This window comes from Lampris incognitus, unplaced genomic scaffold, assembly GCF_029633865.1.
Source record: "Lampris incognitus isolate fLamInc1 unplaced genomic scaffold, fLamInc1.hap2 scaffold_558, whole genome shotgun sequence".
Lineage (NCBI taxonomy): Eukaryota > Metazoa > Chordata > Actinopteri > Lampriformes > Lampridae > Lampris > Lampris incognitus.
The window spans coordinates 1-17,599 of NW_026611523.1; the positions used below are offsets into that span (position 1 = coordinate 1).

The following is a 17,599-nucleotide window of genomic DNA, read 5'->3' on the forward strand; positions in this document are numbered from 1 at the left end:
GAGAGGCCATGTACAGCGTCAAAAACATGCCGCTGCCAGCCAGTGGGAATGACAGGCCGGTGCCGACCCATGGAGACGTCGAAAGCCACGTCCTCTAACCGCAGCCCTGTGACAGCCATCCTGAAAGACTGTACGTCCGGGTCGGCGGCCTAGTCGGCTGCCATGCGCGCATAATCAAGACCCATGTGGACAGCCCCCACAATGGCCCGGGAGAGGCAGTTGGCGACGAGGTTGGTTTTGCCAGCAACATGCTGTAGGTCCGTGGTGATCACCGAGATGTAGGAGAGCTGTCGTTGCTGGTGGGCGGATCACGGCTCAGCCACCTTGGCCATGGCGAACGTCAGTGGTTTAGTGTCCACAAATGCCTTGTCCCTCTCCGCAGACCAGTCCACAATGTGTTTGGTGGCCTTGCCTTTCAGGGCCTCATACAAAGGTCGCATGAATTGAGTAGCTCGGGGGATAAAGCGGTGGTAAAAGTTCACCATTCCGAGGAACTCCTGTAGGGACTTGACTGTGAGCGGTTGCGCTAAGTTCATGATGGCGTCCACCTTTGATGTGAGGGGTACCGCCCCGTCTTTAGTGACTCAGTGTCCGAGGAAGTCGATGGTTGTCAACCCGAATTGGCAGTTGGCTGGATTGACAATCAGCCCATGCTGGCTGAGCCGCTCGAAAAGAGTCCGGAGGTGGGACAGGTACTCCACTTTGGAGGTGCTGGCGACAAGGACGTCAAGATAGATGAAAACAAAAGGCAGGTCCCATAGCACCAAATCCACAAGGCGCTGGAATGTCTGCGCGGCATTCTTGAGGCCAAGCAGCATGCGCAGGAACTCGAACAGTCAAAATGGGGTGATCACCACCGTTTTGGGGTCATCCAGTGGGTGGACGGGCACCTGATGATATTCACAGGCGAGATCCACTTTGGAAAAGATGACTTTTCCAGCCAGGTGGGTGGAAAAATCCTAGATGTGTGGGACTGGGTAGCGGTCCGATGTTGTTGTATTGTTGAGTCGGCGCCATGCATTGATGTGGAGGGGTGAAGCCCACGGGCTGTTGGAGCAGTGAATGATGCCGAGACGCTCCATATTCTCGAACTCCTCCCTGGCGGCAGTGAGCTTGGCCGGGTCGAGGCGCCAAGCCCGAGCATAAACTGGTGGGCCAGTGGTGGTGATGTGGTGCTCCACTCCATGCTTGGCATTGGAAGACGAGAAGGTGGGCGGCATAAGGACCAGAAACTCAGCAAGAAGCTGGAGAAAATCGTCTGCGGCGGAGGGCATGCTAGACAGTCTAATGGAGTCCGCTTCGCTGAGAGTACATGCATACAAACAGAAAGTGACAGCGTTGATCAAACGGCGGTTTTTTGACATCCACCAGCAGCCCATAGGCGTAGAAGTAGTCCATGCCGAGGAGGGGGATGGCTACTTTCACCGTGACAAAGTCCCAACTGAACTGCTGTCCTCTGAAACACAGCTCCACGTACCTAGTGCTACAAGTGCGGATGGGGCTGCTGTTAGCAGCTTCCATGGGGGGGGGGTGTAGCCAAAGGACAGGATAGCTACTCTCGATGCGGGCAGGACGCTCCTCTGCACACCCGTGTCACACAGGAATCATCCATCCATCCATCCATCCATTATCCAAACCGTTTATCCTGCTCTCAGGGTCGCGGGGATACTGGAGCCTATCCCAACAGTCATTGGGTGGCAGGCAGGGAGACACCATGGACAGGCCGCCATCCAAAAATGGAGTCTTTGATGAAAAGCAGCCTGCCAGTTCGGCCGACGCACATGGCCACTACTGAGCGCCGGCCCCAGCGTTTCCCGCCGCACTTGGTCTTGGGTCCAAACTTTGCTTGGTAAAAACACTGGCTGTAATCCTGCCACCGTTGAGGAGCTGCTGCGGCTGCAGCGACTGTTGTGTCTCCAGGCAGTGATGAAAATGTCTGAGCAGAAAAAAACACGGCCACACAGTGCTGTTGACCAGCCAGGAAAATTTCTATTAGTCTCCTCAGCCAGAGCACGACCATCAGTGATGGCGGTGTTGGCTAAAGCAGCCCGTACCTGAGAAGGCAGCTGTCACAGAAACAGTTGGATGAAGAGGAAGCCGGGCTTGTGCTCTCCCAGGAGATCCAGCATCCTATCCATTAGTTCAGACGGCTTACTGTCACCAAGGCCTTGTAGAGAGAAAAGCGGGCTGGCCCGCTCAGCATCAACAAGTTCAAAAGTTTTCCAACAGGTGAGCCTTGAGTGTCTTGTATTTATCCGTCTGCTGAGGATTTTTGAGGAGGCTCACCACTCTGGTTGCTGTTGAACTGCCAGGAGCCAACACCGCATAATAGTATTTTGTAGCATCCGCGGTGATTTCCTGCAATGCGAACTGCGCTTCTGTCTGGGCGAACCAAGTCAAGGCGGACGACTCCCAGAACTCCGGCAGCTTGACAGAAACTGCATTAATTGCCATGTTCATAAAGAGTTGTCTCTGGAAACGTCCAGCAGACAAACGTCAGGGTCACCAATGTGGAAACAGCAGGAAAGTAGAGATGGACAATTTCTCTTTGACTACACGAATGCGTGTATCATTTATTCTCTCATCAAAATCACCATCTCGGCAACATCGTGCTGCTCGAACCACTCTAGTCCTAGCTCCGCCTCTCAACCCGGAAACCCTTTCTTAAAGGGCCCGCGTCTACCAATTATGGTGAATTGTGCCCATATAGTCCGCTACAGCATCATCTTTTAAATCTCATTTTAAAACTTAGCTTCATGGTAAGGCATTTCATAATCTCTGACTTTTATTTATGCTATTTGTCATTTTGTGATTGCTTTTTGTCTTCATTTGTTTTAATGTCCTTTAAATTTTCACATCTTGTGAAGCACTTTGTATTTTTTTCCAATAAGTTCTTAACAAAGATTTTACTTATAATTATTAATGCAATTAAAAGAAGAATACGATAAATCACACAATGAATTATATGATAGTTTATTGCATGATAAATTATAGAATTACAGTACACAGCACAAATGGGTGCACCCCCTCTGACACTTAACAAATTCAGCTATGTCTCTTTACAAATAAGACATATTTGGGGTTCCTATGATGTAATATTTCAGCAACTCTATGTAAGGACCTCTAAAATCTATGGTACATATGTTGTGGCACTTCATTTACCAGCATGCTTTGTGTCTTAAACATTTCCTGTGTGGGTGTGGTTTCCAAACATGTGGACCAATGGGATGTATTTGAATTTTTGTTATCGGCCAATGATATGATGTGGAGTTGTTCTGCCCGCGAAATCGCAGGGTCGCAACGGTCGATCTCCTCGCGGGAAGGAAGGAGCTTGAAAATTTCGCAGCAGGACTCCAAGGAGAGAGGTCCCATTTTTTTTATCTCTCTCTGCGGCCCCGTTTGAGTGCCCGTTTCGCGGAGACTTTGTACACAGCCGTGTACTGGGCTCGCATTTGAAGACAGGAGTGCTGCGATTGGCCCACGGTCGTGTGCTTGCTGGTGGGGTTTGCTTTGGTCTGATTGCTTTGTTTCCCACCGGAGGACCATTGTCTTCGCCGGGGTTTTCGGAACGTTGCGACTGGTGGCCATCTTGCGGGTGGAGGCCCTGCCGGGGAGCCGACAGCTAGCACTGCGCCGTCCATCCTCTGGACTGCACACAGCCTCCCGGTCGTGGGAGCGTTGGGTTGTGAGTAACCCGGACAGATCACTTATACTGACACACACACACGCACTTTTATCTTGTCGCCTGGGCATCGTAGGATGTCTGCTTTGCCCTGCGCTCAGAGAACTGCTTTAATGTGCACCAACGGGCCCCAACAGAAAGCGCTGGGTATTTTTGTATTCTTTTGGTACTTTCTTTCTGTTTATTGTGAACGGTTGTCACACCCTGTGTAATTTTAATTAATGTGTAGTTGATCAACAGTACCACACTCGTGTGGTACTCTTTTTTCTCTCTCTCTCTCTCTCTCTCTCTCTCTCTCTCTCTCTCTCTCTCTCTCTCTCTCTCTCTCTCTCTCTCTCATTATTATCCAATAAATCCTATTATTATTAATTATATTTCGGGTGTATTGGCAGCTCATTTACTTTTAGAGTGCTGGTAATACGCTTGTACAGTATTTCAGTACACAGCAGGGTTAATTATGGGAAGATACACCATTCACTAGCCTTAGGTAAGTGTAGTATTTTCCCAGTGGATGTACCGCGCTACTAAATTGATAATTATCTTGGTTAATTATTTCTATTATCATTTATCACTAATATTGTCATTAGTGGCACTGGCCTACTAGTGCACAGGAAGTTCAGCCAGCTCACCATTCCACCGCTGAGAACTCAGGATCCTGTTGTGCCATTGGATTGTATTGTAACCCTTTAGTAACTGGTAGCATTAAGCTTTTGTCTTGTTTAAATGTGCTTGGCGTTGCCCGCCAGTGAAGAAGGGGTTACATCTATTTTATCAGTCACCAATGAAACATGTCAATAATAAACTGGAAAATGTGATTTTTATTATGAAAATGATAGAAGGCCAAGTTGCAAAAATGGGTACCCCCTCTTGAAAGTTACAAAATAAAACTTAATAAAATGTTTTGTGGTGCTAGTTAAAGGCAACTGATCAACAGATGAGTCTGTTGAATCATCACACTCAAACAGGTGTAATCGGTCGACAATTAAAAGCGGTATTTAACCTCAGAGTTAATGCTGACAACAATGGCACCACATTGGCCACGTAGGAGGCCACTGCTGAAGCCAAAGTACAAGAAAGCCCATTTAGCCTTTGCCATGGCCCACATTGACAAAGGTGAAGCCTTTGGGAATCCATACTCTGGTCTGATGAGACCAAAGTCCATTGTTTTGGATCTGATGGCATCCCTAATATATGGCGTCACAAGGGGAAGGGGCACAGTGAGAAGTGCATGGTCCTTACAGTGAAGTACGGCGGTGATAGAATTCTTTATATGGGGATGTATGAGTGCTGAAGGTGTGGGGGAATTGTACTTCATCGTTGGCATCATGAATTTGCAGGTGTACTGATGAAACAGAAGATGCTACCCTGTCTCCACACCCTAGGTCGTTCAGCAATTTTCCAATATGACAGTGATCGTAAACATTCTTCCAAGGCCACTGCTGCATTCTTAAAAGAAGAACAAGGTGAAAGTACTGTAGTAGCCCAAGTATGTCTCCTTACCTTAACCCTATTGAGTGCCTGTGGGAATTTTGAAGAGACAGGTTGAGCAGTATTCCCCATCAAACATCAGGCACACAAGGTCATACTCCAGGAGTGGAATAGGATAGACTGACAATATGTTGTGTACTTGTACACTCGATGCCAAGAAGGGTCAGTGTGCAGTACTTAAAAGTGATGGAGGACATACTGAGTCTTATAGTATTACATATTTGTAGAATTTAATCAAGTCAAGTATATTTGTATAGCCCAAATTCATAAGGTAGTCCCAAATGGCTTTACAATCAGTACAATAATATACAACAGTACACAACATGTGACACCCTCTACCCTTGGACCCTAAACCCGAATGAGGAAAAACTCCACAAGAAAAACCTTATCCAAAAAAAATATTGGAGAAACCTCAGCAAGAGCAACAGAGGAAGGATCCCTCTTCCATGACGGACAGACATGCAATAGGTGTCAAATGCACAAAATACACAAAAAATAACAGAATTATAATGCAACATTATACATTACACAGAGCAAGGTAATGTAGCATACATACAGTTAATGCATAAAATTTAGCAATTTCAAATGTCCTGAGTAATAAACTTATAAAGAGAGTGCAAGGCAAATTTAATAAATTTGAGCTCACACCAGCAGCGACAACAAGAGGTAAAATGGCCAGAAGTCATTCATTTCCAATGGTCTCTAGGCTACACTGAGCGACGAGTCACGGCGAGTTGCTTGGTGACAAAATCACCGCAACTTGGCAACAACAAAAAAAAAAAGACGAGCGATGTTCAACTTTTTGCAAATGAGCAGTGACAGTCGAGCGACGTTCAATCAGAGGGCAGACGTGTTCCTCTTAGATTCTTTTGCTGTGAAATGTTTTCTTAAACTAGTTCCTACATTAGCAATTTAGCTCCCATAGCCGACATGAAGAAGAAACTGATTGCAGCTGTTGCTGGCTTTGCTGCCACAATATTTTGAACGTGAACCTGTTCAACCATAAGTTGGATCGCCTGAAATGTTTTCATTGGAAATGCATGCATCAGGGTTTGACTTGATTTTTGATTATAAAAATGTAAGATGAAAGCTATACGAGGAAGTACAGAGAATAAGCTACCAATCAAGTTTGCATGACATGCGTGTGTGCGGTAGTTTTTTCATTTCTTTTTTTTTTTAAAGTTAATAAGTTTCCACTGGGAAGAAACACATCTCACACCATCTCAGCAAAATATGCTGTTCTGTGGAAATCAATTATTGGTTGATACATCTGAACGGTCTTACAAGTTTGGTGACTGGGAGTCTATTCAAAAGAAAGGGAATGTGGTAAGAGAAGGCTCTGCATCCTGCAGACTTCTTCTTAACTCTAGGGACAGAGAGGAGGCCCACACTTTGAGAACAGAGGGCACGAGAAGCTGCATAAAGCTGTATAAAATCTGACAAATATGAGGGGGCAAGCCCTTAAATATTTTTATAGGTTAAAAGTAGCACTTTAAAGTCAGATCTAGCATGAATGAGGAGCCAATGAAGGGAGGCTAGAATCGGCGTGATTTGATCAAACTTTTTCGTTTTAGTTAATACTCGACTAGTAGCATTTTGAACCAGCTGGTTTTTCGTGCTAGCGCATGGCAGGCTGAAAAAAAGGTACATTACATAATCTAATCTGAATGAAGCAAGGCTCAAACAAACAACCCTAATCAATGGTGTACTTGTTTTTGCAACCCTTGATTTAACCAGTTTCCTAATTTACTTATTTTAGTCTGTTATTGATGACATATCTCTTATTACATACCATGTTTAATAAATTCCAACTTTGTCATCTTTCCATGAATTGTAATGGTGCTCATTTAGAAATAGAAATATATCTTTATGTTCAGAGAGAGGTGTACTCATTTTTGCTATATACTATATACGTTACTAGATCTGAAAAACTTAACTGGAACTTGACTGGAACATATGGTCAGTAAAACCTCACTTAGAACGATAGATTGTTTATTAGCCACGTGACCAAGGCCAGTGGAATTTGTTTTCAGTACACCATGTTAAACTCTGCCGCACAATACATCCATGGACAACAGCAGACACTCCACATATTATCACGAACAATAGTTACACAATAGCATAAGCAAGATAGCACATTGACGCTTCAGTCAATTTGTTCAGATAACATAATTTTGTAATTTATCGTGCAAGTTACTGTTGTATAATTCACTGTGATTTATTGTATTCTGTTTACACTTAGTCTTGTATTGATTGTGGATTGTATGTCATCTCACCTTGTCTTGTTATACCTTAAGTACCAGGTACTTCTCAAGCCAGTCCTTCGCTTCTGTCATGTAATCAGGGAGTTTTAAGGCCTGACACAACAGGTAACTGGAAGAGTGCACTCGGTAGAGTGCAAATCCTCGCCAGGTGTCTCTCCCTTAATCCGGTACTCGGACTTTGGTGAAAAACTAGCTGAGGAGTTAGCACTCAATTGTGGTATGAACCAGGTTTTTCAAAGGTTTTGAATCACTGAAACCACAACAGGTCCTTGGTCATATAGTCATAACTGAACAAAAATTATTAGGCTGACAGGCCAAGTAGTATGTGAGTTCAGCAGCAGACAGATACACCCAAACATCGACAGAAAAACCAGTGTTTTTCATGTCATATGAGACTTTTGCGCAGCGCCCAATTCGATTGAAAAGAAAATATGGGGACTTTTTTTTATATATATATATATATATATATATATATATATATATATATATATATATATATGCAGAACGCAAGCTAAAAATCTAGCTAGTAAAAATGCTTTGCCTGTCAGTCTGTAGATGCACTGCCTCCGAGGCAAACGTGACCCAGTCTGGTGTGTCTGGGTACCGTAGCGGTCTATTCCATTGCCTACCAACACGGGGATTGCCAGATCAAATCTGCGTGTTACGTCCGGCTTGGTCGGGCATCCCTACAGACACAATTGGCCATGTCTGTGGGTGGGAAGCCAGATGTGGGTATGTGTCCTGGTCGCTGCACTAGCGCCTCCTCTGGTAGGACAGGGAACCTGTTTGAGGGGGAGGGGGAACTGGGGGGAATAGTGTGATCCTCCCATGTGCCACGTCCCCCTGGTGAAACTCCTCACTGTCAGGTGAAAAAGAAGCAGCTGGCGACTACACATGTATCAGAGGAGGCATGTGGTAGTCTGCGGCCTTCCCTGGCTCGGCAGAGGGGGTGGAGCAGCGACCGGGACAGCTAGGAAGAGTGGGGTAATTGGACAGGTACAATTGGGGAGAAAATGTGACCAAGTCTAATATGAACTTGCACTTTCCAAAAAAGGTTTGCTTTGCGACCAGTCTAGTAACTCTGCCTTCACAAATGTTCCAGAAAAACACAGCCAGGTCAGTTCTGGCTTCGAGGGTGGGGTGGGGTTTAGCGAGAGCAAACAATTTTCAAAGGTTTTGACTCACCGCAGCCACGAGAGGTTCTTGATCATACAGGCCTGTGCACAAAAATATTATGATGATAGATGAAAGGTCCAGTAGTATGCAAGATTAGCTGTGGACACACACATGCGCAACCAAACGTATAATCCCCCTCAGGTTATTGACTGGCAGAAATGTGCACTAACATAAACACAGCAAGTAAGTCAATTTTTTATACCACAATGAAATGGTAAAGCCAGTAGCCTTCTAAAAAAAACAAAAATGTATTGTAGTTCTCTGCAGTTTTCTTAAAATTTTATGCAACTCTAACCTAGAGGTTCTCAATCAGGTCCTTGAGGACCACCAGTGCTGCTTGTTTTCTATTCTGCCAAATGCTACATTAGATAGTGTGTGCATGCGTGTGTGCGTGTGTAACTGTCTGCAGCTAATCTCATACTACTGGACCTATCAGATTAATATTTTTTTGTGCACAGTTATGGCTGTATAATCAAGAACCTGTTGTGGTTGTGATGATTCAAAACCTTTGAAAAACATTTGTTCTCCCTACCGCCACTCCCTCTCCTCCTTCACTCTCTTGCTCACGCGATGGATCTCTCTCTCTCTCTCTCTCTCTCTCTCTCTCTCTCTCTCTCTCTCTCTCTCTCTCTCTCTCTCTCTCTCTCTCTCTCTCTCTCTCTCTCTCACTCACTCACTCACTCACTCACTCACTCACTCACTCACTCACTCACTCACACACACACACACACACACACACACACACACACACACACACACACACACACTGTCATCTGAAGCCAGAGCTGACCTGACTGGTTTTCTCGAACATTAGCAAAGGCAGAGACTGTGAGCATTTTGGTTGCAGTCTAATTGGCTAGACTAGGAGAATGTGCAATCCACAGACTGACAGGCAAAATATTTTATAGGTAGATTTTTTTTTTAGCTTGAGTGCGGCATATTAAAAAAAAAAGTTCTTCCATATTTCCCATTCAGTCAACTTGAGTGCCGCTCAAAAGTCTTACGATGGCTGGAAAAACAGTTTTTTCTGTCCATGTGTGCATGTATCTGTCCCCTGCTAATCTCGCCATACTACTGGGCCTGTCAGCCTAATAACTTTTGTGCATAGTTATGACTATATGTTCAAGGACCTCTCATGGTTTGAGTGATTCCAAACCCTTGAAAAAACTGTTTTAAACAGCAATTGAGTGCTAACTCCTCAGCTGGTTTTTCAGCCAGGTCAGAGCACCGGAGAAGGGGAGATATGCTTGGTGCAGATCTGCACTCTACTGGGTGCACTCTTCTAGTAAAGAAAGATAAAGTTCATGGGACTTTGTTTTGCCCAAAGCCAAATGCCTATATTGTTTTGCATAGCTGTTAATAGAGGCTGACTGATATTTTTCAGTTGCCACAGGCTGTCTACTTAAGTCTAACAAATTTCAACAGATAGTATCTGTGAATGTTGTCCATTTTTGTTTTGTGTATTCAGATCAGCTCACAGCAGAAACTTCTTTAATCTGCATCTTAACACTGAAATTTCCCTACTTTTTTTGCATAAAGTGTTCATATTAAATTAGAAACCAGAAAGCAAGCAAAGACATTTGGTTAAGAACAAAAGGAAAATAAAATCACCAAAAGAACAGATACGAAAATAAAATTGTCTCCTCCATTTCAACACAACAAACACCAAAGTATAGGAGATAAATGCATGCACTGTGTTATTAGTGGAACAGTGGCTGTAGAGATAAATTGATATCTGGACAATAATGAGGCTGAAACTTGTACAGATGTTTATATGGAGACAGGCATCAAGGTCATGACAGCAGAAATGATTATTATAGGAGATCTAAAGAGTGGAGAGCGGGACAAGCCCAAACATGGATTGACACCCTGTGAGAAATGGTGCAAAAGTAGTAAAGAAGCACAGAACCAACGACAAATGCAGAGCTCAGGTCGTGTTAGAGCAGGGGCCGGGCTGCTCAGATGGCACAACAGACTAATATGCTACCATCCTTGCATTGAGGCTCACAATTTGAATCCCAGTGTTGTCTCTGGCATGGCCATGGGTTGCAGAGAATGTAACTGGCAGCACTCTGCCATTTCTGCTAGTTACCCCTACCGATGGTGGGGTGCCTGTACAGCTGAGGGTGGATCCAGGGGTAACAATGTGGGCGTTCATACTTGTTAACTTCCCCATGAGAAACCTGCTGCTGGCAGGTAAAAAGAAGCGGTCGGCGACTCCATGTGTATTTGAGAACACACATGGCCAGTATGCACCCTCCTGAACTTCTACAGAGATCGTGTAACGGTGGGAGTAGGGCAGAATAAGGACATTATACATCAAATAGGAATGAAAAGGGAAGATAAAAAAACACAAAAGAGCAGAGGCCCAATTGCTTGTTTACTGGAAAATGGTGGGGTACAATAAGTTTATCTATTTAGACAAATGAATCAAAATAACACATCCACAGGAATTGTATAAATGAGCTAATTAAAGTGTTGCCCCCCCCCCCAAAAAGTTTCCTATCTATTTTAGTCAGAGGTGTAAAAACCAGGTCCACAAAGTAAATGTCCAAACCGTGTATTTCCTCCAACCATGTTACTAAACCAGCTGATTTCATTAGCTAGTTTTCCCTATCTAGTTGAGGAGTGGTGTTGACTAGAACCTGCTGGTGTAGTGCATGAATGGAGCAAATACGTGGTTTGGACTTTTACTTTCTGGACCTGGTTTTTACACCTCTGATTTTAGTTATATAAAAAAAAAACTTGATAGCCTTACATATTCAAACACAACAGCAGGTCCTATGTGGGAATGTATGCCTTAGCAGTGTTTCCCAACCCAGTCCTCAAGGACCCCCTATCCTGCAGATTTTCTTTGCAACCTTGGATAGGTACCTGTTTGTAGTTATTCAACCAATCAGCAATGAATTATGTCAGATGTTGCACACCTTGCATAATTAAGTGCTGTGAGATGATTGGTTGAGTAAGTACAAACAGGGCTACCTATGCAGGGTTACAATGAAAATCTGCAGGATAGGGGTTCCTTGAGGACTGGGTTGGGAAACGCTGCCTTAGCAGGCAATTATATTCTGATCCATCCAAACTAAGACATTTGATTGGCTGCTCTAAGGCGTACTTTCCCACATAAAACCTGTTGTGTTTGAATTCAGACAACCTGACAGATTTTGTAGGGCCGTTAACATTTCTTAAAACAAATATATAGTTATACTTTTTTTTTTTTTGGAAACGCAAAGCTTTAATTAGCATATTCAGTCCCGTGGATGTGTGATTGTTATTCAATTGTTTAAGTAGATAAACTTAGGGGGCATTCGGGTGGTGTGGTGGTCTATATGGGGATTCGAACCACCGATTCCCGTGTTACCTCCGGCTTGGTCGAGTGTCCCCACAGACAATTGTCTGTGTCTGCGGGTGGGAAGCTGGATGTGGGTATGTGTCCTGGTCGCTACACTAGCGCCTCCTCTGGTTGGTTGGGGTGCCTATTCGGGGGGGGGGGACTAGGGGGAATAGCGTGATCCTCCCACGTGCTATGTCCTCCTGGCAAAACTCCTTACTGTCAGGTGAAAAGAAGCAGCTGGCAACTCCACATGTATCGAGGAAGCATGTGGTAGTCTGCTGCCCCCCCCCCCCCCCCCGGATCAGCAGAAGGGGTGGAGCAGAGATTGGGACGGCTCGGAATAATGGGGTAATTGGCTGGATACAATTGAGGAGAAAAGGGAAGGGAGGGGGGTCCAAAAAAAAGTAGATAAACTTGCATATTGTACGTTTTTAAAATTAAAGATTTAGATGTGAAAATAAGAATGTAAAACCTTTGCCCAACAGAGGACACCACCATACAGCACAACCTACCTAAGTCAAACTGTGTAACTATATGACTTTAATGTCTTGATGCATGATCAATAATCCAGGTAAGAAAATCCCAGAAAGTTGACTGTTCATCTGGACACAAAGTTTAGTGGGGAAAACGTTTCATCACTCGTCTAAGTGACTTTGTAAGAGACTGATGAAGTCACTTGGATGAGTTATATATGACTTGAACAACACATTTGCTTCCTCTAATCATTGATTCTCTTTCCCTGTTTCTCTCTCTCTCTCAGGTTTGTTATTCTGCGTGTGCACTCCCATGGTTTGATTACCATTGATCTGCAGTGTTATGAAGGGGATAACACTGCGCAAATAGACAATGTAGGTGACAAATGAGCTGCAGTTCTTCTCATACTTAAAAGAAGACCTTCACAAGCAATACCACACTTTTATTAAGAAAGATGCAGCTTAACTGACACCACGCATCTTTTCACTGCCTCAGTCATAGCAAGTCACTGATGAGCACATTGTGCAGAACTTTACAATGTTCAAAATACTAAATTGTTTCTCCACAGCTTCTAAATGCACTGGAGAAGAAATTAAAAGGACTCCTACAAGGCAATATCAGGAGGATCAAAAGGCAAGTATTTAGAGATGCTTGCTCCGCTCACATTTGCTGAAAGATGATCTCTGTAGCTTATGCTCAAGCCTGAATGATGCAGTAATGTCTTATACATTTGCCGCCATTTTCCCAAAGGTTCCCAGCTCTCTCCCGTGGGGCAGCTGTTGATCGGTACTGGCCCACAGCTGATGGCAGACTAATGGAGTATGACATAGATCGAGTGGTGTATGACAAAGATTCTGCTTACCAAAATATTAAAATTTTGCACTCTCAGCAATTTGGAAACATCTTGGTGCTTAATGGAGACATTAGTAAGTACAGACCACACAACGATGCACTTTTTTGTTTTGTCATATGTCATTTCAACTTGTAATAATAATACATCAGACTTATACAGCACTTCTCTAAATACTTAGACACTTTACATCAGAGGCACAAGCAGAACAAAACTTGTAGTCACAAGGAGTAGAAAAAACAGTTGACAGATTTCACAGATAGGCTACAGATACATTTTTGGGTAACTGTCCAGTCTTGACCTGAAAATGTATTGTCAAATACCTGATGTAAATTTGGGTTATAGTTGATATACTGATTATTGGTTGTACTTGGTATCATGGCGAGTCATGCAGAAATAATTAACATGCCTAAATCAAATATGTTTACCTGACAGACCTGGCAGAGAGTGACTTGGCCTACACACAAGCCATCATGGGTAGTGGGCAAGAGGATTATGCTGGAAAGGAGGTTCTGATATTAGGAGGTGGTGATGGAGGAATCCTGGCTGAGACTGTCAAACTCAAACCAAAGATGATCACCATGGTGGAAATATCCTTTTAAGGAATATCTACTCCTGAACTTTGTCTTCACACGTACCTGACCCCCCCACCCTTGCAGCTTTTTATGCTTCTAACTTTACTAATTCATTATTATTTGTCTTTTACTAAGCATCTATGCTTGATTTAGCATGCCTTGACAAATAATGTACATTGACCAAATGGTGATAGATGGATGCAGGATGCATATGAGGAAGACTTGTGGCAACGCCCTTGACAACCTCAAAGGAGACTGTTATGAGGTGAGTATTAAATATTGATAGTAAAACTGGAGCTACTGATTTTTAACATTTTGTAAATAAAATTGATGATTGAACAAAAATATGACCAACTATAATTTGTTAGCCTTTTCATTAAAAACCAGTCTGGACATAAAACTGGCTCATTAGTCAAGGCTGGTTGAATGTGTTTCTTAATAAGAGGTACTGTGTCTTTCTCGGCAAACCAGGATTGAGCCATCATAAAAAAGCCCCGGGTCAGTAAAAATAATAAAATCATGACAAAAGATTTATCAGATAAAGATCTAGCAGTTATTTTAACAGTGTAAACTTCACTGATAGGAAGAAAGGAACAGTTTGAGCTGTTTGGAGAGTGAATTGTTATGCAAGTTACTATCTTCCTAAAACAAAAAATCTGGGGGGGTTTTTTTCAAACAGAAAAAAACAAATAACACATGTTGAGCATTCTGCTAGATTGTTACGTTCTAAAGTTGCCTCGTTTCTGTGTGTCTCGGTCATCCCTCTTTTTAGATCCTAATTGAGGACTGTGTTCCTGTGCTGAAGAAGTATGTCCAGGAAGGGAAGATGTTTGATTATGTCATTAATGACCTAACTGCTGTTCCAATATCCACAGCACCAGAAGAAGGTTTGTATGATATCATGACAGAGGTTAAAATTTTAACATCTGTTTCATCTTTAACATCTATAACGTCTATTTCATCCACCTCTTTGGTTTTCAAATAACATTTTTCTCAACCCATACATTTGCTCTCTCTAGATTCCACTTGGGCATTCCTGCGTCTTATCTTAGATCTGTCAATGAAAGTGTTGCATCCCAGTGGGAAATACTTCACACAGGTAAGTCTTCCCAACATCAACCATGTGTAGCAGGTGATGAAACCAATATCACTCATAGACTCTGTACTGGTTAATGTTAGCCAGTGAGTATAATGATTTTTTGGGCCATATCAGGTATCTTAAGGCTAGTGTACATCAGCTGACTTTTGCCCCGATTTTAAGTCCCCGACGGAACTCCGACTAATTTTACAGTCGCAGAATAATCTTGAAGAAATCGTCGCAAAATCCCAAGTCTGTCAGTTTTAACAATCCTGTAATGTGAGATGGTCTAAGATGGGATTTTTCTGTCCTGCTCCAGTCTGGAAATTGTCAGTGACGTACCGGAACATTTCAAAATGGTTTGATTTTGTCGGGGGTCTGTCGGACATGCAGTGATGCAACTTTTCGCGTCGCGTGGATTGCCAACTGCCAATGAATGAGTTTCCAATAAAACCAAACGCCAACCGCTGTTAAACCCAAGGAAGAAGAATAAACAACCAAAAACATGGCGGGGAAGAAGTGGACTAGACAACAAGAGATGTTGTTGGAGCTGTGGCGGCAACACCTTTTCTCACCACCTGCCTTTTTAGTGTTGCGGCAGATGTTTACCACGACAGAGAGGAAAAACATAAAAGGTGGTGCAAGATCTATTCTGATGTTTTCCCTCCATCCAAAGAGCACCTTCTTTCCACTTATTTTAACTGCCTCTGAATGCTGCAGCCCCCCTACTTTTACATGTTTATAATCAAAATAACATATTAGCTAGCAGTCAGGCATTATTATGTGAAGGTGTTTGGTGAAATTTTCTCACCTGTTTAAAGAAAATCAGCTTCTTAGGACCGGTTGTGCTGACGATCACTGATGAACGTCCCGGCACACTACGTTGCCATGACAAATTGTTGTAACACTAACAGCACGAAGACTTGAAAAAAGTCTTTAAAACATTTTTGTGATGTGCGATGCGACCCCACTATGATACTCTGTCCTTTCTAAATCGCCTAGAGTGTGCTCTATCAACAACGACAGTCTTCAGACAGTCGTTAAAATGTGAGCTGCTCTCCTTTTATAGGATTTTTAAAAGATTTTAAAACTCGTGTGATGTACACTTGGCATTATCAGTCATTATGCAGAAACGGTTAAAATGTCTGATACAGGGGTGTCCGGGTAGCGTGGCGGTCTATTCCGTTGCCTACCAACACAGGTGTAGGTTGCCAAAGAATGAAGCCTTAGCTTGACGCTATAATGACGCCTCTTGTCTGTATCCACAGCGGAAACAAAAAAAAATATCCACAGGACCACTCTGTAAAGTTTAACTGTTTACTTCGACACAAGATATACTATTTGGTACAGAACAATTGTCGATTAGCAAAAAAAAAGTTAATAAGAACAGGAGTCCGAGAGGTCAAAAAACTTTGTGGCTCCATGCTCTCCTTGCCTGCCTCCACCCCCCATTCTTCTCCAACTCTCCTCACAAGAGTATCAAAAGACAATTAAAGGTGCATGCAGTTACTAAGAAGCAACAATTATTCACACACCTTTTAAGTGCAAGGAATCAAACAATTAACATATTGCATTACTGTAAATATGAACTGTAAATCATTGCATGCTAATTAGTCAAATATTTATATTTTATCAATAAACTGCATTTAGACTGCTACATTACCAGCCCGTAATTGTTATCAATGTCCTTGAAACAATTACTCAAAAAATGTTAACTTAAATTAAAGGAGCCTACATGCTAAGTTACTTAGTTAAAGTTCAATTATCTAAAGAAATCTTCTTCTCTTTTATCACCACATCCCAAATGAGGGACTTGGCTTCAGAACAGTTCATCAATTATCCTCAGATTCTTGAAGACATAGCTTCATTACTGGGCGAGAAAATTCATTGGTCTTGGTCTGAACTTTCACTTGACAAACAAGGCCTTTCTCGTCAGGAAAAGTCTCCACAATTCTTCCAAGTGGCCATGAATTTCTGGGTGACGGGTCATCCACAATCAGCACCATATCACCGACATGGACGTTTCTTCCAGGCGTGGACCATAGTTGATGTTCTTGGAGCTGGGGGACGTATTCTTTGCACCAGTGTTTCGAGAAGACATCCGCGAGGTACTGGACCTGCCTCCATCTGCAATTAGCGTACTGGTCATCCTTGTTAAATACTCCTGGTGGTAGCTCGGGCTTGACCTTGAGTAACACCAGGTGGTTGGGCGTTAAGGCTTCTAAATCATTGAGGTCTGAAAATGCCTTTGTAATGGGCCTGCTGTTGATGACAGCCTCAGCTTCACACAACAAGGTATGGCGACCTTCTTCATCAAAAAGTTGTTCCTTCACTGTGATGTTCAGAATTTTTCTCACTGAGCGAATCAGCCACTCTCAGCGTCCTCTGTTGTGAGAACCTGCTGGAGGATTGAAGTGCCATTGGACACCCTTCTATTGCAAGTGTTTCACGATCTTTCTGGTGTTCCATTCTTTGATCGATTTCTTCAACTCACTATCAGCCGACCGGAAGTTGGTTCCATTATCTTCGACTTGTCGTCTTCTGGCAAGAAATCTTCTAATTGCGTTGAGGCAGTGTCAAGTGAAGACGCGACTTCTAGATGTACGGCTCATATAGTGAGACACGTAAAGGTGACACTGTATCTCTTTATTTGCCCTCTTTCTCTTTTCACCAGAAAT

General features: G+C 43.2%; 1 protein-coding gene across 1 annotated transcript; it reads left to right on the plus strand.

Moving 5' to 3' along the window:
- Positions 1 to 1,781: 1,781 nt before the first annotated feature.
- On the plus strand, positions 1,782 to 14,942 carry LOC130133959 (spermine synthase-like; the record flags this gene model as incomplete). Its single annotated transcript, XM_056302125.1, has 8 exons — positions 1,782 to 1,849; positions 12,705 to 12,792; positions 12,987 to 13,051; positions 13,169 to 13,344; positions 13,704 to 13,858; positions 14,019 to 14,108; positions 14,616 to 14,730; positions 14,863 to 14,942. Coding segments are annotated over exons 1-8 (837 nt in total), but the record flags the coding sequence as incomplete, so codon positions are not given.
- Positions 14,943 to 17,599: the final 2,657 nt, after the last annotated feature.